This window comes from Echeneis naucrates, chromosome 8 (genome assembly GCF_900963305.1).
Source record: "Echeneis naucrates chromosome 8, fEcheNa1.1, whole genome shotgun sequence".
NCBI lineage: Eukaryota > Metazoa > Chordata > Actinopteri > Carangiformes > Echeneidae > Echeneis > Echeneis naucrates.
The window spans coordinates 5,653,941-5,677,199 of NC_042518.1; the positions used below are offsets into that span (position 1 = coordinate 5,653,941).

The 23,259-nt window shown below is 44.2% G+C and overlaps 1 protein-coding gene across 1 annotated transcript; it reads left to right on the forward strand.

The window, feature by feature from the left end:
* The first annotated feature begins 7,287 nt into the window (after window positions 1–7,287).
* Window positions 7,288–19,580, forward strand: stk17al (serine/threonine kinase 17a like). Its single transcript, XM_029508273.1, has 7 exons — window positions 7,288–7,672; window positions 10,840–11,052; window positions 15,564–15,708; window positions 16,334–16,460; window positions 16,558–16,606; window positions 16,929–17,108; window positions 17,847–19,580. Exons 1-7 carry the CDS (start codon window positions 7,578–7,580, stop codon window positions 18,133–18,135), a joined length of 1,098 nt encoding a protein of 365 aa, XP_029364133.1. The 5' UTR covers window positions 7,288–7,577; the 3' UTR covers window positions 18,136–19,580.
* The last annotated feature ends 3,679 nt before the right edge of the window (window positions 19,581–23,259 follow it).

Here is a 23,259-nt window from a genome sequence, read left to right on the forward strand (position 1 = left end):
ATACTAATATATTCAGGGCCAGACTACAATGAATCTGATTATTTATGGACACTGCCACTCTGACCAACATCGGTCCAGGTCAAGATGTACCAAAACCTGGTGGATGGATTCCCACAAAATATGTTTTGATTCCAAACCCCCAACTCGATTCTCTGTAGAGACCGAACCGTTTAGCTTCATTTTAGTGAGTAGTTTTTAAAAATTGGTAAATTTCACACTGTTGTATATGAAATTGTTTTTTTTGGAGCCTCTTTCTTCATTGACCATTTCCAGCCTCAAAGAACAGAAACAAACAAGAGTGAATCAAAACAAGACGGAACACAATGCCAGCTGATATGAAATCGGCTAAGCTAAGAGTAACTCTAGTTACCATAACAAATGGCATTGTTTCCTGAATTACACAGTACACCTGCTCACAGTATTAACACAACAGTGGCCATGAAGTGTGAAATTTGCAGCAAAGAAGGCGTCTATCCAGTTTGTCTGACCTTTGACCCACACCTCTCCTCGCCTCGTGTCACAAAAGGCCACACAGGGACAGAGCAAGCTGCCAGCTGATTCCATGTACACAAACACAAACCAGGCACGCACAGGACATGTGTAAAGGTGAATATACACCCTGGGCTTATTTAGTAGAGTAAGCTGGTAGAAGAAGCATTAATTATTGCACAGTGGAGTGTGTCGTTCAAAGCTCAGCAGACTCACCGTGTTACTAAATTATTTCCATTGTATGTTTTATGAGGCTGGTTATGATTTTTGCCCGTCTTTTAGCTCGTTTAAAGTTGAGACCTGCACATAAACCAAAACCACAAAGCTCTCTCTGTTGGCCTTGTGGTGGGATTGCCATAAAGACTAACATTAAAAATTAAGGTTGGCCCAGTCTAAAACGAAATCCTCCACCAATTCAGACCGGGGGAAAACTCTCAAGCCAGAAGTGTGTTGATAAGAGTTTTGTAGGACTCTGTGTGAATACAGTTAGCGTATTTCTGAGCTTGGCATGGCGTTAATGGGAAGTGTGGGTGTGTGTATTTTAACACACCGGCATGTTGCGCCATCACCGCGGCTACGCAAACAAACACAGATAACTGAAGTAATACGCTTCAGCAGGTAATCATTAGGATCAAGCTGACCTTTGACCCCTGCCATGCATCAGACAACATATGGTTGCATCTACCTGCTGTTGCTGCAGTCACTCGGGCGTGAGCCGTGGCCAGTGTTGCGTGTTTCATTTAGTCTTACAGGTTCAAAAAGAGGAGCCACTTGTTTTACTTCTGATTTAATGGCATTTTTCCCAGCAGTATCATGTGTCTGTCTGCCATCTCAGCTGCGTGGGGGAATATTTCCTTTTAAACAAACCATCTATTAAATAATAATCAGGAAATTCCCTCGGCCAGACGCTGCCACAACAGAACAGAAATGTTATTGAAGGACATTCATCTTCAAATACTTGTTTACAGTTCTTAAATTAGCCGAGCTGGTCTTAGCAAAAGGATTTCCTATAAAGCATCATACATTTTTCATCTCCCTCTTGAACCTTTCTCAGTTTCTTCACGTTTTTTTCTTTCTCACTGTTATATATGCCTGGTGGACAAACACCATCCTATTTTTTGATACCTCTCATCACCTAGCATGTCCTCTTTCCAATTAAAACAATTTTTTTCCATTGCTCTCCTGAGTCAGACATTCCTGAAAGATTTCTCCTCTTCCCCATTCCTCCTTTTTTAACTTTTCTTATCCGTCCTCCACCAGCTGGCGTGTCTTCTATCACCCTTTACATTTAAGCAGTTTATATTGCTCCTGCCCTCATGCTGACCACTGTTAGGTTTATCTGGGCATCTCAGAAAGGAGTAAAACAATTTTTATCTGTAGTTGCCGGGAAATAATGATCATTATGTTCAGACTCCAGTTGGGTTTTTTTTTTTGTGTGTGTGTGTGTGTTTTTTACAACTTTGTTTTTCCCATGTCATCAAGTCCCAACTGAGACAACAATAATTTGTTTTGGCAAACAACCCACACTGATAAGCGTCTGATGGATGGTGACGGGTGCAGGGCCGTGCTGGCCTGCGTTTCTCATCTGTTCCAAGAAGGAGTTTAGGATTCGATTTCTCTAAATTGTATTTCATTTCTTTTGATACGATCTGAATAATGGAAGTGTTGTTTGATATAAAGCATGTACAGAGAAGTGAGCTGTGAAAGACTTAATGTGCCTGTTGTTGGATGGATTAATGAGACAATGATGTGGCTGTAAACCGGGGGTGGAGAAAGAAGCAACAGCTGAGAAAGCCCTTTCAGTTTCTAAGTTGGTCTGTCTGTGCTGTGTGTCCGTCCAAGTCTGGTTGCATCTGTTAATGTCCACGCCCCAACAGCATTTCTGGTGGTGTAATATCTAAATATGCATGTAGCTATTTTGGCCAAAGCTTTGTTAAGCTGTTTGCATGCAGAGTCAGCCAGACAGAGCATAACAGCATGCTGCTTCTATTCTTCGCTTTGTTGCTGTGGAAAGACGACCTAATACCTTTTATCCTCTGTGACTGCCTTTCGTTTTTGTTCCACTGTCATCTACACCAGTCTTACTAATTTGTGTGTCTGTGTTGTACATGTTTATGCTGTGTTTTGCTTCATTTGCCCCAGGGAAAGGAGGACCTCGCCACAATCACTGGCTTTCCGTGCGAGCAACGTCTAGCAGACGTGGTTATGAAATCCTGTCAGAAAGTAAGAGCAGGATGTGGCAAACTGTCTTTCTCTGCTGCTTCTAGCTGAGAAGATCTTTTATCTACTCCCCGTTTCATTCCTCTCTTCCTGTGCTGCTGCTGTTTTGCACCAGCGTGGGCTGAGTGAAAAACAAATCAGTTGCTGCCACCCCTCCAAAAAAAAGAAAGTGTAAGGGTAAAAAAAAAAAAAAAAAAAGTAATGTAGTTCACACTCAAGCTTTCCATTGCAATCAGTGGGTCTGAAATCAAAACACAAACATTCCCAGTGCCCTACTTTATGTTTCCTCTGTGTCTCCCATCTGTTGGATTTACCCTAAGGATCGTACCAGTTTTTCCCCGTTGGTATCCTCATCAGGAGAGATGAACCAAAACCAGCTGTTCAAATGTGATTAACATCTATTATTGTCGCTCCTTTAAAAAACATTAGTGCACAGAAGGGGGAGCTGACTTCAGTCCTGTTGTTTCTAATGCTGATTCTATCAAAGAGTTGGTCTTCTTTTATTGAGGGGGGGGGGGGGGGGGCGCTGATTTGTAGCAGAGATGCAATCGGAGGCATTCATCCTACATGTGTGAGCCTGGAGGGAGATTACTGACAAATGAAGCACCCCTGGGAGCCAGAGGAGGTGAGAAGCATGTTCACTCCCTCACATGAGAAACTGAGGTGCAGGTCTCCTGCTGGGACAGAAGGTTAAAGGAGAGGAAGGGCCACGCTAGTTATTGGAAACCTGAAGAGAACTTAGCAGGAGCAGAAATGTAGACAATCTTGGCAGAACATCTAGTGTGAATGTCAATGTTCGACAGACGTTGTACTTATTTGAGGTCAAGAGAAAGTGATTTTTTAGGATATCTGTTCTTGGCACTCCATTAATACTTATTCTTTTTATTTTCCAAAAGTTATATACTGTACTGTATCTACAGATCATGTGTTCAACTGATTAAGGCTGTCCCCCTAATGTTCCTCGGCTGCGGTCGTACTTCAGTGTATTAACGTGCCCTGGATTCAAATAAAGAAACACAGCTCAAAAAGAAAAACTGCTTTGAATTTGAAAGAAAAAAATCTTTCACATTTTATATTCCTTTTCATCTACAAACATTACAAACAGGCATTCACTTCCCATCATGGACGACTGTGCTTTCAGAAGCTCCGACTCTGAAGTTTTAAAATAGCGCAATAATGGCCAATAATGCAGCGAGGCCACACACTGAAACTTTGCCACGTGTTGCTTTTAGATTACAAACAAGGGAAACAGATCTTGAGTCCATTGAGATGTTTTATTTTTATCCCTCCTTTAGTGTTTTTCTCTGTTGCCAAAAGGATTAGGAACTGATCTTCTAATACCAGTTGAGCGTCAGCTCTGTACGTCATCCTGAAGTCTCAAGGTGAATGCCTTCCACCCCCAGTGTTTGGGAACCAGCTGATTCTCTCATCAGGCCACAGAGGAGATATTTGTCCCTTTTTGTTAACCACAATAGTTGTTGTGGCAGAAGCCCCAGCAGCAGTGGTAGTAAGTAGGAGGGGTTGGGGGCAGAAGGAGTTAAGATGTGGGTGGTGCGTTAAGCATCTAAATCAACTGAAGTTTCTGGGATGTTTAGTTTTATGAGGTGTGAGACCTCTGCCAATCCATTCAGACTGCTTTACATTGAGGTCACTGCAAATGGATTAGAGATCACACCAGTGTGTGACCTCGGCTCACACTGCAGAGATGATTTACAGCGCCAATGAAATCATGACATTGCATATTAAATAGCCATGCCTTTATCTTTCCCTAACCATGTCGGTGGTGCAGAAACACAGATGAGGAGCTGATTCTTTTTTTTTTTTTTCACCCTAACCTTTTTTTTTGTGCCAGTGCATCCGTGCATTTGTTAATTACAAATTGCACAACACATGGCAGATAAGATACATTCTAAAGCTCTGTATAAGCAGCCATAGAAAGAACTTATTGACTGAGGTGAGATTACGAAGTAGACCTTCTGCGTCTGAACCTACTCATTAAATGAAATCCTCTCTGTGCATAAACAATGGTTTATAATGAAGAACCATAAACAGAGACAGCTGGTAATCATACTCTGTGAGGTTTTGGGGTTTTGCAGATGTGGTCTTTCAGGCCTTGTTGACAGGACAAATTTCCTAAGGAAGGTTGATGGCTTTTTCATTATCACGAAAACGCTGCTCCTGTGAGAGCGACTATCAGGAGCCGTCAAGATGTTCTCCTTTAGAAAAGGAGCAAAGGGAAACAAGGGAAAGGAAGCCTCAAAAGCATTTTTATCAGTAAGGGCTGCTTCACCCTCATCTGTAAAAGTCATATCTCGCAAGGACGTGTTATAATTCAAACATTTGCTGGGGCTGGACTTCTTTAACTCGTACCACCTCTGTGCAACAAGACTGGAAACACCTAATTGTGGTCAGAAAAGGGAGGAAAAGTCGAAGTCAGGCTTAACATAACCGCACAGGCCTCGAAGCAGCCTCGTAAATGAACAGCAGCAATCCACGTTGTCACAGTCACAGAAGAAGAACTTACATAATGAGAGCCCTCTTTTCTTTTTAATACTCCCTTTGGCGATGTGAACGACGGGAGAGAAAGGATATCGCTGAGACTTTGGACAAGAGGCTCACTGTCTCTCTAACACTTTTACCTAAGGGAGTCATAACAGAGTTTAATAGTGTTCTTTTCCCCCTGATCCCACAACAGTCACTTCTTTAACACCGGATATGGCCCCCACTCTGCTGCCACCCCAAGTCTTTTTACAGTCTCTGGCTCTTCAGCCGCTTCTTAACTTCCCTAACTGTCCAGCCTGTGTAAGGACGAGATAGCAGGAAGAACGCCATCTAATGCTGTAACAGGATGGTCCATACGCAATTTATGCAGAAGTTGAAACATGTTTGTAAAGACATCCTCCGGGGGGGGGAGGGGGAGACAACACACGCCATGCTTTCTGGCCTAGTCATGACGGGCCTATTTGTCTAGTGTTCCCCAATCCCCAGGTCATGGCTGAACTTCTCATATTTATGTTAGCTAAACTGCAGGCTGGCAGGCTAATTCGCTGGTATGTGTTTTCATTAAGTCTCCTGGGGACCTGGTAGCGCTCCCTCACTAATGTGGGCCCTCTGAACTCTGACCTTGGGTTTTAATGGGAAGGCTGGCAGAGAAAAAGGGTCAAGACGTCGGAGAGGGCGAGTTTAGGCTTGAGGTAACAATTTGAGGAGGCGTAACAGGTTACGTAACCTTGTCGATGGACGCTGATGACGCGGTACTGACCTGAGGAATGTCCACTCTCAATAGGTCTCTTTTACATCAGTTGCTGTTTGTGACAACAAAATTAGCTTTGGCGGGGTCAAATTGGACAAAACTGCTCTGTGTGAGAGATAACAGCAATGTGGGGCATGTGAGCGACTACATGCAATGTGCTCAGCCATGAGCAACAAAAGCAGCACAGAGGAAGGCGTCATCCTGCCATCCCTTTAATAATCATCGCCTCATTCAGGAACATGAAGAACACAGGCTGCCAACAGTCTCTCAGGAAAAGTACGAGCCTGCTGAAAATAACCGAATCAAACAATCAATCTAAATGCACAAATGCACCATGTTTTGGTTTTTTTTTTGGCTTCTTCTACTAGATGCAATGCTTTTGAGGAACACAAGCGTCTCATATGTCCTCTCTTCACGAGCTGTTAACTGGGAGAGCGTCCAACCCCATTCCCTTTATTATAAGTCCTGTGTATTTGGGTGGGGAAGTGTTGTTCCGTTGGCTTGGGGTGAGCTCAGGCCTCAGTCTTTGTAACAACCTCACAGTTATAGCATTGAGAGCCCCTGGAGCTTAGGTGACACATTTCCCAGCGTCACACTCGTGTGCCTTAGTTTCCTCATTGGCTTGTACTGATAATTAGCAGAAGAGCATCTTTAGCAGGGGTACATCAAAACCACGGGAGTAATGGCCTTTATATGTAACGGCATACCTTGAATTCTTCTTTAATGGCTCGCACGTCGACTAAGCTCTCATAACCCAAGGGCAGCTTCACATTCATGGGCGTCGTGTGAGAAAAAAAGAAGAGTTTCACCTGCAGCACAAGCCAAGCCCAGCTCCTAGCAAAAGGAAAACACATACCAGCCATACATGCCTAACATGTTTGTGAGCGTGTGAACACCACGTTCTGTTGAACCTTTAGGCCTCTTCTAGCTGTGAAGAGAACTGAATATGGGGTTACACTTGGGCACAGTCAAAGCTGAATACAGGTTACCATAGCTGCTGCAGGGATGGTAATTGTGTACAAATCTACCCCGACAGCTGATCTGCTGTAAATGATAGGGAGGGCTGTAATGGACGGCAGCTGTTGATATTCAATCAGTAAAACTATTTATTAAAACATCCTAATAACCAGGAAGGTCAGAACAAGCGTGTTTGTGTTTGTTTACCTGGGCCCGCTGAGCAGTTTCTGTCACTTGAACGCACCATTTCCCAGCTGGGTGAACTCATTGGTCTCCAGCGCAGAGCGTCACAGCGGGGGGAGGAGGAGGTGAGAGAGAGGGGGGAGGCGGGTCAGACGGGGGAGTTTATTGTCAGGAATGTGTAGTAGCGCTCAAACCAATTCAGCGCACCGTCTGTGTCACGCTGCTGCGGGGCATCATCACCACCATCCTCTGCCTGGATTATCTGCCGGCTCCGCTGCGCTCTTTTTTATCATGCCAGTTCTGACTTGATCGGATCAGACAATCGGCTTGGTCTTTGTTTGTGTTCTTAAGTTTTGCCCCCCCCCCCGAACTTTTTTTGGTTTGTTTGTTTGTTTGTTTTTTTAAGTTTTTGGATCTCCTCTGCGGTTGAGGAAGATTTATTTGACTTCAATTCTTGTCGCGACTTCCAGCCACGATGAGCAGACACGGGATGGTGACAAAGATCCACACCAGGATACGAACCGAGCCCTTCAAATCCAGCTACGACCTGGTCGGCAAAGAGCTGGGCAGGTGAGTGAGCTGCTCCCCAAGCAGCGGTCACCAATCTGTCTTCTGCGTGCTGGCTGGCTGGCTGCGGTTCGCCACAATATCTTGATAAGATTATATATTAAAAAAAAATAATCCTATAATCTAGTTAGATTGAGCGCCGTGCATGTGTTTGTAGGAAACGTGTTAATTGAACATTTACATGTCTCTCATTCCGTCAAATGCGCTTTGGCACCGGGAAGGTGATGCGTAATCTTGCGCGTCTTGGCTAAAGAACGCTGGGAAGTTTGGGACTTTATGGTCCTGTGAGGAGTAGGGGAAATAGTTCATGTGATGAAGATGTCTGCTGAAGCTGCGGGGATTGTCCACACACGGTTTTAAATGCCATGGAAGAAAGAACGACAGCATGATGTTGTTTTCTGTTTTCAGAAAGTTTCTTCTCCGACGCTCACTTCTGTGGTCTGAATGAAACACAAACTTCAGGATTAGTTTGAGGTCACATTTTCAGCGTGTCACAGCTGTGACACTCAGGGCAGATAAAACTGTGCAGTTTTAATGTAAATACTAACACAAAGGGTTTAAAGACAGACTCACTCTCTTGACACTTTGTTGTCCCATGCCTGTTGAGAGCTGCAGCATCCAATAACAAAATGAAATGTATCATCGGCCACTTTTCTGTTGCTCTCTTTTTAACTAAAGCATTTTGGGTGATTGATATGTGTATCTGAGACTCTGACTTCAGTACCATTTAAGATGGACTTCCCCTGCATGCCAGACATTAATGACTTTCCCATAAACTAATTTTTGAGCGAAGATCCGAAACCGCAGTGGATTTTATTTTAGGTTCCATTCAATGCAACAGCTGTTTGATTGTCACCCAGGCCAACTCTGGATGTGTGTCTGTAGCTCCCCCTTTCAGTTTCACGTCTGCACAGTGAGCTGGGACAGGCTAAGTGAAGGGTCAGACACCCCAGGGGACAGCAGCTCCGAAATACCCCCCCAACACACACACTCATACCTCAACCCTTCATCCTCCCTCCATCCTCTTCTCATGACTCCGACCCAACAACATCCTGAGATCAGGCTGCATAATCGCATTAAGGGGAAGAATGTACATAGAGCTGCATGCCAGAAGATCAGCTATACACTGTGCACATTAGGAGGGGTGTACATCTTATTAGAAATAGGAAATGTTTGCTGACTTCTTGCAGCAGTTGATAGAAACAATCAGGCTCGTCTGCCCTCGTTTCGGGACCCCGTGATCGTCTGAATGCTGTGAGCTGTGCTCGCCTGCAGAACAATGTACAGTAAAATGTTGTGGCAAACTTTAGAGGATGAGGAACTGAGGTTGTGTGTGAGGCTGTCTGTGGCACAAGCAAATGAGTGTTGTCACTTCTCACGTCAGTGTAAAAAAAGAAAAAAACAAAAACGCAGACACCACAGGAAACCAGTTTCTCAAACAAATTGTGACCATCTTTGGCACTAAAGAGGAATTCATTTTGTGCGTCACAGTAAAAATGATGATGACGATGATGACAATGATGATAACAGACTTCTTTCAAACTGATTCTAGTGAGTTTTATCAAAGACACTGTGATTAAACTAAAAACTAAAATGAGCAGATAATTGCACAACATTAAAGCCATATGATGTTTTATATGACTCTGAGCTTCAGCGCTTTCTGTTAACATGACAGAGTGTGAACAGAACCGGCTGGAAGATGGCCGTGGAAAGTACCCTCTGACCTGTTGTCAGCTTTTGAAAGGCCTCCTGTTGTTCTTTTCCGTGGCCAGCGCTCATCCTTTTTCACTCCATATGTAGTTCCCAGCCCACAGTGAGCTGCTCTGAACTTGGCTAATTAAGGATGAAAAGGCTCTGACGGATTTTGCCTTTTCATCCTGAACAATGAGTCGTCACCATTCTGCAAGACTGGGAAAAGGCAAAAGAGAGGGAACGGGCCCCCACAGCCGGCCGGGGTGGTAGCCAAAACACAACCGGGCTCCGGCCAGAACAGTTGCTGTTTTTGGTCTGCAGCACAGTGGGCTTGCAGTAACACTGTGTGGGAAAATGAGCGGCACCATGCTGGCTGGACCTCTCTGACTTGGACACTTGATTTAAATTCCGCACAGCTCACGCTCATCCTCAGACTCTTGGTGTAGCTCATTAAAACACTGACATGTTGGATATAGATGTTGAGGTTGGGCTGCTCAGGCTCCAACCTGACTGTAAGCCCCCCCCCCCCCCCCCCCCCCCCCGCTGCGGTCCAGTGGGTGGTCCCGCTGCTGCGCCTGCTGTGTTAACTGACTGGTCAGCTTTTGTATGACTGTCAAAGAGAAGCAGACTCTGGCTAAGGGTCTGGACGGAGGCGGCGACACAATTCCATTTGTCCCTGCTGCTGTCAGCTCTGAAGAAAGGGGAAATGGACAAGGCCTCATTATCAGCCTGGGAGGGACGGCGGGTGATTATGGTCCGCTTGACACAGAGAGGCAATTCTGCACACATCGGACATCCTGCCCACACCCACGGCTGACCCTTACCACCTGCTTTGAATCTATCAGTGTATATGTGATGGGGGTGTTCTTTCCCCCGCTCCATATCATATTTTCCCTACTACATTCAGCGTTCAAGCCGCCGCTGCATCTCATTGTTTGTGCTTGACCTGTGAAGTGGTGTTTAGTGTTATCAGGTCCCTGCCCACTATTTTGCAGCACTTGCCAAAAACTGTCAGCCTTATCTCCCTCCCGTTAGACCCTCCTGAAGGCTAAAGGAAAAGGAGGAGAGGGCAGGGGACCAAATGTCTGACGACACCACCGCAGCTGAGCATATCAGCGGCCAAATGCAATGTCAAATTTTCAAACGATGCCGCTTAAACGTCTTATCTCCAAACGGTTCTCCAACCTCGCCCGCAGTGTTGCACTCGTGGCTTGGTGGTGGGCTTTTCCAAACGTCTCGCACTGTAATCTAAGTTTCACCTCACTGCAGTTTTAACTGTGGTGAGCGGGTCCAGTAATTTTAGCCTTTCATTTGCTGCAGTTTTGAATAACCCAAATGCGATCTGCCAGTCCCAGTCAGCTGCTTGGGTACAGAATAGAACCGTCTCTGACCAGATCTATTTGTAAAGACAGTAATGTGGTTGCGATTACTCCGTCTCCTCACTAATCACTCTCTGTCTCCCCCTCTTTGTTTCCCAGGGGAAAGTTTGCGGTCGTGAAGATGTGCATTGAGAAGGCAACGGGGAAGCAGTATGCTGCCAAGTTTCTGCGAAAGCGACGGAAGGGCACGGACTGTCGAATGGACATCTTGAACGAGATTGCCGTGTTGGAGTCAGCCAAGGCAAACCCCTATGTTGTGGCGCTGCATGAGGTCTATGAAACCAACACTGAAATCATCCTTGTTCTCGAGTGGTAAGTCAACCAGCATTGCAGAACAAAAAATAAATAAATAAAATACCATGGTCTTTAAAAGTTCACCAAAAAAATAAAAACTAAAAACCTGTTGGAGCAGACCCACGTCCCCACACCCAGCCCCGGCCTACACTGCCACTGATACAAGAAGACAATGATGATGGTCATTTAGCCTTTCCTCACTTTCCTGGCGTTTGTACCACCACAGGGAAAATAACAGGGTCTCCGTCAGCCGGGAGAGAAATTCCCTTCAGTTGCTCACCATAAACCTGCTATCAGCAGAGTTTGACAGACCCTCACCCCCAAAACTGGATCAAAGACAACTCTCTAACTCCTTCTTTAATTTCTTTTTCTACTTTCTGTTATTTTTGAGAAATCTTTTACTGTGAAAAACCTCACTGGTGGTGGTTCTCATTGTCATCTTTTATCTGATTTGATGACAGCAACAAAAAAAAAATGTTTAATCACTTCCCAGCTCAGAGTTAAGTGTTATTTGCTGAGAATGTCCTTGCGTGACACTTGCCGAGTTTGTCTCACCTCAAAAAAAAAAAAAAAAGCGAAATGCACACACTCACACTATTGTGAAATGAACGCTGCATGGAAATTGTGTCACTTTTGTGGTTCGTTGCTCGTTTCAGCTCAGCGTCCTCACCTCAGCTGAATGCTGTCAGTAAGCTTCACTTTAAGTACCAATGTGGCATCGCTGCAGCATTCTCACTCTGTGAAAATGAATACAGAGGCATAAATGAGTCACTAAGACCCAACTGCCAGAATCTATTCCTGCTCTAAGATAGCTAACTGACTTTTAACGTGCATGCAAACTGGATGAGATGAGCTGCTCACTCAGTGACCCTGCAAGGTCATCCTGGCTGTCTGCTTCTGGTATGTTGTGGGTTTGGTGTTAAATGATGTGATGCACCTAGTGAAGGCCTTTAATGAGGATTTGGAAAGAACACTAAGCATCTTAATTGCCACCCTTGCCTCATTATTGGGAGATAACGCTGGGCAATTACACTTGAACCACATTAGCCTGACCCTGTTTCTGAGCTGCTGGCTGCACAGGCAGGAAGCCCTCTCCGGCCCGCTCCTAACTTGTCATCCTCATCCTAGACGAGGAATGCCTCAGCAGAACAAAAGTCTTTCTGTGGGGTTGTGTTTGACCTCTGACTGAAGTGTGAAAGGGGAAGTAGCACCACAGTTGACCCCCGCATGCCTGCAGAGAAAACATGGCATGAGGTCACTCAGCTCTGGTCTACAGTTCTTCCTCAGCTGCCGAATGGAGCTCTTAGCAGCTCTGGGCAGCTTGCACTGTCTTTTATTTTATCACTTGAAGGGCTTGGTTTTTAAATACCAGCCCACGCTTTTGACAGTTATTATCCATCATGCTGTACATCAGTTCTCAAAAGCAGCAGTGGTGCTCATGGTGAGACCCCTCGGCCGCAGAAATCCTGCGTCTCAAAAACCGTCTGACCTCAGCATAAGTTTCAAGAATCGCTAACCATTTTCCATTTCCTGAGGCTTTAAATGTGAGCAACAAGCAAAGCTCCCAAAAGTAGTACAACACCACCCTGGTATAAAGTGTAGCACACACACACACACACACACACATACAGACATACAGATGTGCACACATACACACATACACACATACACATTTCTCATAGCCACAACCACATCCTTGCTAATGTCAGAGAAATGGAAGCGAGAACTGAATTCTAATCATCTCTCAAAGTGAAGCTGCAGTGTGCGTCAGTACCACAGAAAACCCCAGAATAATGACTAGTTTGACAGATGGCCGCTTTAAAAAGTGTTCATGCCTCACCTCTGAGCTTTTGTGCAAAGTTGCTAAAAATGATCACACAGTGATGAGCTCACCGTGAGGCACAGCCCTCATATTCAGCTTTTTTCTTCCAGATATACTCGAATGCACCGTAGGAACATGATGACCTTTGAGGTTGTAGTTGAAGGAGTCAAAACCGTAACACACCTCATCTCAGATCCCAGCCCTTCAAATGTCAACTGTGTAATGTAATGTAATGTTGGGTTCCATCCATCCGTCCATCCATCTTCTACTGCTTATCCGTTTCCGGGCTGCGGGGGGTACTGGAACCGATCCCAGCTCACATTGGATGAGGGCGAGGTCAACCTGGACAGGTCACCAGTCCATCACAGGGCCAACACACAGAGACAGACAGAGACCAACAACCACACACACCCACACTCAGACCTACAAAGAATTTCCCCAGTTAACCCAAACATGATGTCTTTGGACGGTGGGAGGAAACCCACGCAGGCACAGGGAGAACATGTGAACTCCGTATAGAAAGGCCCCAGGCCGGGAACCGAACCCACGACCTTCTTGTTCTGGAGGGACAGCGCTAGCTAAAGGGCTCCACTTTCATGCAATTAGTTTTCATTACATTTTCATTACAACTGATCTGCTAAGTTCATTAACAAGGAATCTCATTTCATTTCCTCTTAGATGTTTTATTCCTCTAGAGATCGACGATCCATGGAAATTTTAATTTCAGTTTTCCTCCTTGCGTGTGATCTAACCCAGAGTGCTCGTGTCCTCAGCATGCTATAATTGGACTAGTACGCTGGAGGAGATGTGCAGTCTAACTGACAGCTTTGGCTTCAAGTGAACACCTAAGTTTGGTGGTCAGCCAAGGATGGCTTTGACCAAAGAGAATGACTGAAAAGACATTTAATGAGAAGTAGAGAAAATATTTTTCCGCAGAGATTGAGGTCCATCTGTTCTGGTCTTCAAATGATTGTTTAGACTCTTCTTGCCTCTGCTCACGTTGGTTACAGTGGGTTTATTCTTGCACTGGTGATGCGGGGGAGGCTGTTCTGCCCACACACTGAGGCAGTGAGTACATTAAGTCTCTTGGAGGGAGGGAGAGCTCAGAGACGATATTTAGAGTTCAGGGAAGTATCGGATTGTTCCTAAGTGCTTGTCCAGGATCCTTGCAGTCTGTTGAACTTAAACAAAATGATCTTTATCAAGATTTTTCAATCCTTTCACGCACTTCGCTGACAGCTTAATCAGCCTTTTTAAACACTCTGTCATCTCAGGGTTTTAATTGTTCAGACAGCTACAGTTATTGCTTCCAGGTTAAATCCAAGTCTGACTCTTTTCTCGACATAACAGTAACTCATATTGCAGATTTCAACAATAAAATCAAAAGCGTCCATCAGACTGTCCCGCATATGTCTTTCATTTCCTCTCCCAAATGAAAACACCAACACCAGGCTTGCTTGCATTTGGTATACATGTGCAGATCAGCGTAAACAGATTAGGGGCAGTGTTTCTTTCTATGGTCTCCACTGTTCTTGGACTCTCTGGGGTTGTTAAGGTGGGATTGAGCATGTTTACAACAAGTGGGGTAGGTTGGCAGGTCAAGTATTTGTTTCTGCGAGCAAAAGAAAAGATTATACGAACCAATGAAGGATATCCTCAAAATCCAAGAAAACATGAGTGCTATTTTCACAGCTGGGATGGTAAAGAGCACAGGGTTAGGAGGCTAAAGGGGGGTGGTGGTGGTTATGTAACATAAATGCAGAAGGCCTGGTCACAAAAAGTTTTTCCCTGAAGATAAAAAGCATGTGTGCCATCTAAATCCCTCACACATGGTTCCTGTTTCTTTGGTGCACTGCCTGCTTCAGGCACTGATCTGACAGATGGAGCATCTCATGTACCATGTCTCCACTTCACCTCAAGTGGTTACACAAGGGCGGCAGGACCAGGCAAGACGAACCTGACAAGTCTCCATTCACATGTTGAATTGCAAAATTCCACAAAAAGGAAAATCACTTGTGCGTAAATTATTTTGAGCAAACCAGAAGAGAACTATGGAGGCTAAGGCTCAAAAAGTACAGTATGCAATTACCAATCTGACTGCCCCCTCGCAGAAACAAATACTTGACCTGCCCCCCCTCTTCTTTTTTTTTTTTTTTAATTAAAAGAGAGTTTAGTCTTTGATTAGTTGCTGCTGTTTCCTCTGTTTTGATTTAACTGACGATATGTCAGGCTATACAACTCCTTATCTGAATCTGCTGTGAGCTGATATGACCGTTCTTATCTCCAGTAATATTCCTTTATAAAGGGAAAAGTACACGCAGAGGCGGAGTAGCTAAAATTATCTTGAATCATGCTGGACTCCCATGCAGTGTGTAGATGTGGACAGACAATGTTCCTACAAGTCAAAGTACGTTCATGTGGAGACCGGGCAGTTATGTAATATTAAAGAAACTAAAAGTGGTTTTGGGTTTGTTCGCCAAAATTCTATAAACGTGAAGGCTAGAACTGACCATCGTCAACATTCAGACTGAAAGGAAGGGCGTATTTTTACAGTTTAAGGTGCAATTTATTATGACAAGGTGAATAATCAAAAATGAAAGTAAGCCAAACCAAACTCCACTGGGTGGTTATCCATGTGGCGTTCTTTTCTTCACATCTTATCCTTGTTCTTTTTTTCTCAGTTTTCCTTCCTCTGCTTTTCCCTCAGCGCTGCCGGCGGTGAAATCTTCGACCAATGTGTCGATGAGAACAATGACGCCTTCACAGAGAAAGATGTGATCCGGCTGGCCAAGCAGATCCTCAACGGCGTGGCCTTCCTGCATCGAAACAATGTGGTGCATCTGGACCTGAAGGTACGTACACAGAAACATTACATGATCATAAAGGACAGTGTATTCCCTCGAGGGGAAGACTGACGGAGGTGTGATTTCTGTTATGCAACCACATCTCATTCATTGTGTCATGACCCCGTTCCCACAAGGATTCAGCCAGGAAAGGAACTATCAGGTTTTCTTTTGTGGACCTTTAGGTTAAAAAGGAAGTCTTTATGGAGGCTTTCTGCCCTCGAAAAATGAACCAAGCATCTGGTTTATCATTACACATGTTATGCAGTTCTTTTAAATGTGAATAAGTGGCTTAAAGAATTGTATTTGTTCTGGGTTAGATGATCAAATACGCCTGTCCTATGGTTTGGTAGGCGTGAGGTGTCTTCAGGTTCTTTCGTGGATCTAAGTGGTCCAAGCCTGTTTCCTCCACTTGGGTTTATCTCAAATGCTCTCACCAGCTCTGGCATTAAGCCAGTTGGACAAACAACAGCATTTAGACACACAAACCGAGTGGTCGGTTTGTTTTTGGCCTCACCTAATAAGCGTAGAGGAAGATCTTGGCTATGATGATTGACAAACTAGTAACACACCATAATCATTCATCCTTTTGAAGCAGACCTCTCTTTAACCCGTTTACTTTTTTCATCTCCAGCCCCAGAACATCTTGCTGACCAGCGCCAGGCCTCTCGGTGACATTCGGATCGTGGACTTCGGCTTGTCCAGGCGCATGGACAACATCACAGAGGTCAGGGAGATCCTGGGTACCCCAGAGTATGTGGGTGAGTCCTGCTTTCAGTTCATACACAGGATCACCTGCGTCTTTTCAGTCTGAGTGTTGTTTGCCTAACTAACCAGGACCATGTGTTTGTGTTGCAGCACCAGAGATCCTGGACTACGACCCGATCAGCACAGCTACAGACATGTGGTGAGTGTGCTACTGTAGTTAGTCAGACTATTTCCAACCATTTTCACGGAGGCTATGCAAAAGTCATTTAGTGTGTGCTTTAGTATCAGGAATAAAGACAATATGTGGGAGTGACAACAAACCCTAACATGCAGGAAACAGTTTTATGTCTACACCTTTGGTCTTAAGATCATCTTTGCTTCACGCTTGCAGCTAATTAATGACGGCAAATCTGTTCTGCCACAGATCTGTTGCATCACAGTGTGTAGAAATACAAAGTCTGTGACCCTTAAAATGGACAAATTGCTTTATGACCTCCCTCCCTTTCTCCCTCCTGCTGCAGGAGTATCGGGGTACTGATCTACGTCATGCTGACGAGCGAGTCGCCCTTCCAGGGCGACAATAAGCAGATGACATTCCTCAACATTTCCCAAGTAAATGTGGACTACTCACAAGACACATTTGAAGGAATCTCGCCCTTGGCTGTTGACTTCATCAAGTCCTTGCTGCTTAAAAACCCCAGGTGAGGCTGATTTACAGTAAATATGAACATGATGTCATGTTCTGATTAGGGATAAAACTCCAAAGTTTCCATTAGCCTCACTCTGATTTATCATCACTTTGACACTTTACATATCAAGGATGTGAGTCAGGTTGATACCCGCCCGGAAGCATATCTTCATACCAAAAAAGGGTTTGTGGTAACCAGATCTGCGTCACATTTCCTCTTTTGCAGATAGTGGTTGTAAACTCAGCTCGTTACAAAAATTGTGCCGATATCTTTATTATCAAATAACAGCTTTATGTGTCACAAATGTGTTCGAAAAAAACTTTGCAGGGGTTTCCCGAAAACTGCGTAATGGTATTTCTGATTAATTTAATTTTCAGCCTAATTTTGATTGAGAGCTCTAACGCTTGGCTCTTAATACATCAGTTTAAAAAGTAGCAGCAGCCTCTGTCTCACATCCAGAGCCATACTCCCTGTGCAGTATCATTTAACTGCAGAAGATTAGTGGTGGCACTGGAAAATTGGAAGATTCCTCAGTGTTTGTGTAATACTGGGGGACTGAGGGAGGGGGTCTTCAGAGCAAAAACTGCTTTTTTGTGGTTTTCCAAACCAAAAGTTGACAAGGAATATGGCCGACGTCTGCATGAGAATGGATTCAATTGGATCAATTGGAAGATCCAGGCAATCCGATGGTTATGTCAACTCTTTGGGAATTTCCACTCATCCGCAGTGTTATTGTGTTTGTGTGTACAGGAAGAGAGCCACGGCAGAAGAATGCCTCAAACACCCCTGGCTGAACCCACACTCCCACTCCCACTCGCACCTCGTCAACAGGTCGGCCTCCTCTTTGGACGAGCCGGAGGAGACAAGCCAGTCTGAGTCGGAGCCCGAGAGCCCGGCTCCCTCCCCTGAACTGGGCTTGATCGGGTCATATCTCACCTGCACAAGCAAGGGCGGGCTGAAGACGGGCCGCGACACCTTCTCCTTCAATGAGCCACCCTTCCCTACACGGCCCGAAATACAGCAGGAGCTGATCTGCTGAATGACGCTCCAGGAGGTGGCGAGAGAGGAAAGAAATCCAAACTTAAACGGAGCAGACGCTGAAAGCATCTAGCCTGCAGCTCCTTGGCCTAGATCTGACACAAGGCCATGCTATACGGCTGCTGCTGGCTGCTTGTACTGCTGTGATGTATGTGAGCTGGGCTGTGCGAAGTCTGATACCTCCGTGTGTGTGTGTGTGTGTGTGTGAATAATGCATGCTACTCCATGCTGATATATGAATGCACAGCAGGGAGGTGAGAGGACCGAAGATGCAGAGTGGGAGAAGACACGAGGACTGTGTCGAAGGACTGCACTGCTGCCTTAAAAGTAACAGAACTGAACCAGGCTCACATTTATACTGTGACTAGTTCACCCTGCATGCACACTGGTTTCTCTTTTTACCCAATTAGCCTTTTTAAGGAGGTGAGGTACCTTCATGCTTCCTTGGGAAATCTTCACTGACTGCGCTCATCAAAACAAGTTTTGCTTCAGCCGAGATGAGCTTTGTTTTGTTTGTTTTTTTGAAGGAAGTGAAGGGTTTTGACAGATGGCTCCACTTAATGGAGGAATTAAAGCAATGGATAGCACCTACGCTGAAGCCAGACGTGAGCTGTCCCAAACTTTTATATGTTTATTTATGTGTGTTTGTTATACCACTTCAGCCCCTTAAATATCCAGAGCCACATCAATGAGTTTTGAGATGGATGTGGTATCATTCTTTATTTTTTTAAGGACAATCTTGAGCACTTTTTTTTACTTTTGTTATTGGATTTCCGTGTAATAGTAAGAAACCAAAGGCTCATCAAGCACAGTCAGCTTTCACAATGTACTGTACATGTTGACCATATTCTCCACCATCCACTGTTTTTTTTTTTTTTGGTCACCTTTCACAAAGTGTGGCCTTTTCAACCTCACCTCTGTGTTTATATTTACGTTTTATTTTTTACTTGGTTCACTTTTTTAATCTTAAACTTTTTCGTTTTGTTTTGTTGGCTATTGCACAAGTTGCACAATTATTATTATTATTTTCCCCCACCTTCAATGTTGCCATTAGATTACGTGCTCTTTTAAATGAAAACATCAGTCATGGAAAGGGGGAATAGCAGGGGCTGAAAGCAACAGTTCAGATTATGTGGTCAACTGAAGAGCCCTGAGTTGTATAAATATGTGATATTTGCCTTCAGATACTCGGGAGCAAAGAAAGTACTGAAATGTATATTGTGAATTAGTATTAAATTTAAACTGTTTTGTTATTATTATATGAATGTTAACATCATTATTTACGTCTCATTTTGTACTTTAACTTTTACATATTCCTGTCTTTCTGCTTATGAATTTCAGGTCGGTTTGCACTTGTCCTTGTGGACGATATGTTAAAATGAATAAATGCTGATGGCATGCATTGCAAGATAACTATGGAAAAAAAAAATACATCTGCATTTCGTATCAAACTCCAATGTCTGTGTGTGATTCTTTATAAAGCACCAACAGCAATGAAACATAATACTTGGCAGCATGAATTAATTTCCAAGCATTTATCCAAGGCCATCACCAGGTACAGACTGAGTTTGGGGGTAAAGTTGTCATTTGAAAATGCACCAATATGAGAAGTACTCCTTTTACCTTTCAGGAATCTGCCTGCTTTAGCTCTCCTGAGGCCAAATTTGAAAGGTCTTTGGAAATCCAACTTGGTAAATATTGCAGTATTTCATAATAAAAAGCAACAGTCAGTGTAGAGAGCAGACGTTTTCCGGTTATTTTTCTCTTGTTAATTGCTCACGTTGGTCTGATGACCCTTTAGAGGTTCCAGGTTCCCCAACTCGGAACCATCACTCACTGACTCCTGATCCCATTTCTCACTTCTCTCGCTTTCATTTTCTACGACTTACCCGTCAGGGTGGTGGGAGGTGCTGTAGTCCCATTTCCCCTTTCTATGTTTCTATTTGACTGCTGTTGATAGTCCACCTGTGTGTGCAGTCAATAGAAAAAAGTGATTTCAAACCCAAACATATTACCCGTGGCTGGATCATGTCATAAAGAAAATAAAAGTATTCTCTTGAGCCATTCCTCCACAAATATCCAACAGCCTCTGAACAGGAAATGCCAGCATCCTGTGAAGAGGAACACAGAGCAATGTTTTCCACTGTCATGAAGCGTTTCTCTCACTTTCGGACTATGTCTCTCTCTTGCACACACTCTTGTGCTTGTTTGCTTGTGTCAGGTTAAACAATATCTATGCACACTAATATCCTGAATTCTTGCTTTAATGTGCTCTTCCTGTCATGGTCGGCAGTGAGCCAGTAAGCCGAGGGAGGGGGGGGGGGTCCTGCTCTGGTGGCTCTTGACTGACCGTTTCCCCTAAAGAAAATCCTGGAGCCAAGGAATGCCAGAAATGTTCATAACTGGCCTCCTTCCTTTTATGCCTCTACTCTCTCTGCCCCCCCCCACCATGTTCTTTTCTCAGTGGGAGGTGGTATTGTTTCTATACAGCTCGCACACATAGCGATGGATAAACATATGAGGTTATTGAAGGGGTTGATTAAGTGGCTGTTTCCTAGAAGGACTCCCAGGATCAGTTCAGGTGACTTTGATATCTAAGGTGGCCATTAGAGGATGATTTAATACAGATGTAGGGATGTGTTTATACTCCCTCCTGACTGGTGAGTGTGCTGCAAAATCTGGCTCTCGAGCATCTTACTCCTGCAGATCCAAACAAATACAAAGAGCCCAACCGAAGCTTATCACTGACGTCCAGATAACCTGCTCTGAAAAAATCCATGCGGCTTTAAACTAAGGTCTGGCTAAATGGTTTTTAAAGGCAACAAATATTACTTTGAAAAACTTCAATGAGGCCCATTATGTTGCAAAGTCCATTTGTCTCACTTGAGTCTCACATCAATATTACGAATACAGATTTTCTTGCACTTATATAAACATGTTTTTACTGTAGACACTCAGCAGTTGTTTCATCTCACCTTAACCAGCCGCACATCTTGAAGCCAAGTCATAGCTTCCAGCTGCCACACGTTGATCCCTTAAGGATTTTTGAAAATCCAGACTAAGGATTTCAAAATATAAACCTCTTGGGAAGCTGGAAAGGCTACAGTCTACACTGTAAAGGTCATAACTATAAGTTATATAACCTCATATTGTTTGACGGCAGGTTATAACTTTCCCATCTATGTGCTGCGACAGTCATCAAATGTTTCTTTATGTAAAGCACTTTTCTCTGCCATAGTCAAATATTTTTGTTACTGGTGGATGAAATGATGAGCACCGGCAGAGCTCTCTAAACTAGAAAATGGTCAGTATCAGTCTCTTTTGTTCTTTTTTAAAATCCTTAATTTTTTTGATAGTTTACGGAGTCGAGTTGTTCTAAACCTGGTTAAAATTGTCATACTCCATAGATGCCTTGTGACTTGTTCCACCTAGTCGGCAAATCGTTTGATTGGTCTCTTGATTCCTGAGCTGGAATCTAAGTGAAACCAGTTTTGTCTCCGAACAGGTTAACACGGAGACATACATAGTTTTGTCTTGGTTTGGACATCAATTAAGAGAAGTTAATTTTCCAGGCCAGCCGGCTGTTTCCACAAAAAATGCCTAATCAGAAGTGAGAGATGAAGGGGATGTTCCCAGTCTTCGACTTTCTCTCCAGCCGCCTGACCTTTTGCTCCAGTTGTCTCTGTTGTGTTTTTTTCTCTCTCCCTGTGTCACCCAATCACACCATCACTAGATAACTTTCAGGGTAGTACTTTTCTCAGAAGTATGGTTCCACTCGCACCTTACATAAGAGGGAAATTCCTTTATGCTCATGTTCCTGATTATACTGCCGTTATGGAGAAAGTAGACAAATGTCAGAGACCTCCAGTCAGCCTGAGGGGTGAGAATCAGAAAGACAAACGCCCTCTCTATCGTCCTGATGTTGGAAAATCCATTCCCTCCAGCAGACTCATTTCAGGGCTCATTTTCACCTCTTGCGAAGATCTTTGAGATCTTCGTCAAGGATGCAGTAAGTTTAAGTGTGGCCTGCTGATGCTGATGGTTATCGGTGTTACTGTTGAGGTGGAGCTTGGAAATGTGAAAAGGCTTCACAGTTACATTGTATTCTTTTGTCTTTGTTTCGAAATGTTGTTGATGATGCGTAATTCATACAGATAAAGCAAAACATGAGAAATCAAAGCCAACAGAAATTTGCAGTGTTTCCCGCTCACTGAATGTTGACCGGGACAATGATGGAGAACATTTCTTTCATGTGTCCCAGAAATTCTTGCGAAAAGAAAAACAAAAAGAGAGGGATGATTTCCAGAAGAGGCAAAACGCTCGCAACCACAGGTAATATGTTTCTCATGGTGGTGCATTCATAGCAGTGGTTAGGCAGAGCCATTTATTCCTTGCCTGGAAAAGGCTGAAGAACAACAAAAGCGTTCCCAACAAAGAGCAGCGCGACCTGATGCTGCTGCCTGTTTTCCTATGACTGTGACCACGTCCTCCCTCGACACGAGGGCACTACTGGCAGACATCATGCTCAAAGAGCCACACAATAGGCACACTCAGCCCAGGGAGAACTTTTCAACTCAAACGCTGTGTAAGAAACCCAAGCAAAACAAGGGACACAGCTAAGTTAATCCTGAAAAGGTTCAGTTTCACTGTGGGTAAGCTCATGGAAAGAAACAAAAACACTGCCAGTTCTGTTGTTTGGATTTGCAGGAGGCAGCGCGCACGAATGCTCACTCACATGTACTTAAACTGTACCTTATACACACACACACACACACACACTCACACACTTGCCAGACTATCCACAGTGAACTCTGTCCGCTGACTTGCTGCAAACTTGGGAGGGAGTCCAGGTCTTCAGACTGACAGGGAACAGATTGTGGCGGTCTGGATCTTTTCGAGCCGCTGATTTTCAACCCACAGCACTCTCCTTGTTTACTATGATACTGGATTAGGGAGTTATTTAGAGCATGCACACACACATGCACACACTAAAGGGATAAAGTTAAAACCACTTTATTTTCTGCTTCCTCCATTCATTACCGCCTTCATGTATAAATATATAAGTTCCCTGCAACACCATTAAGCTTTGTGCCTTAAAAACCTCAACAGGCGAAGTTAATTTAGG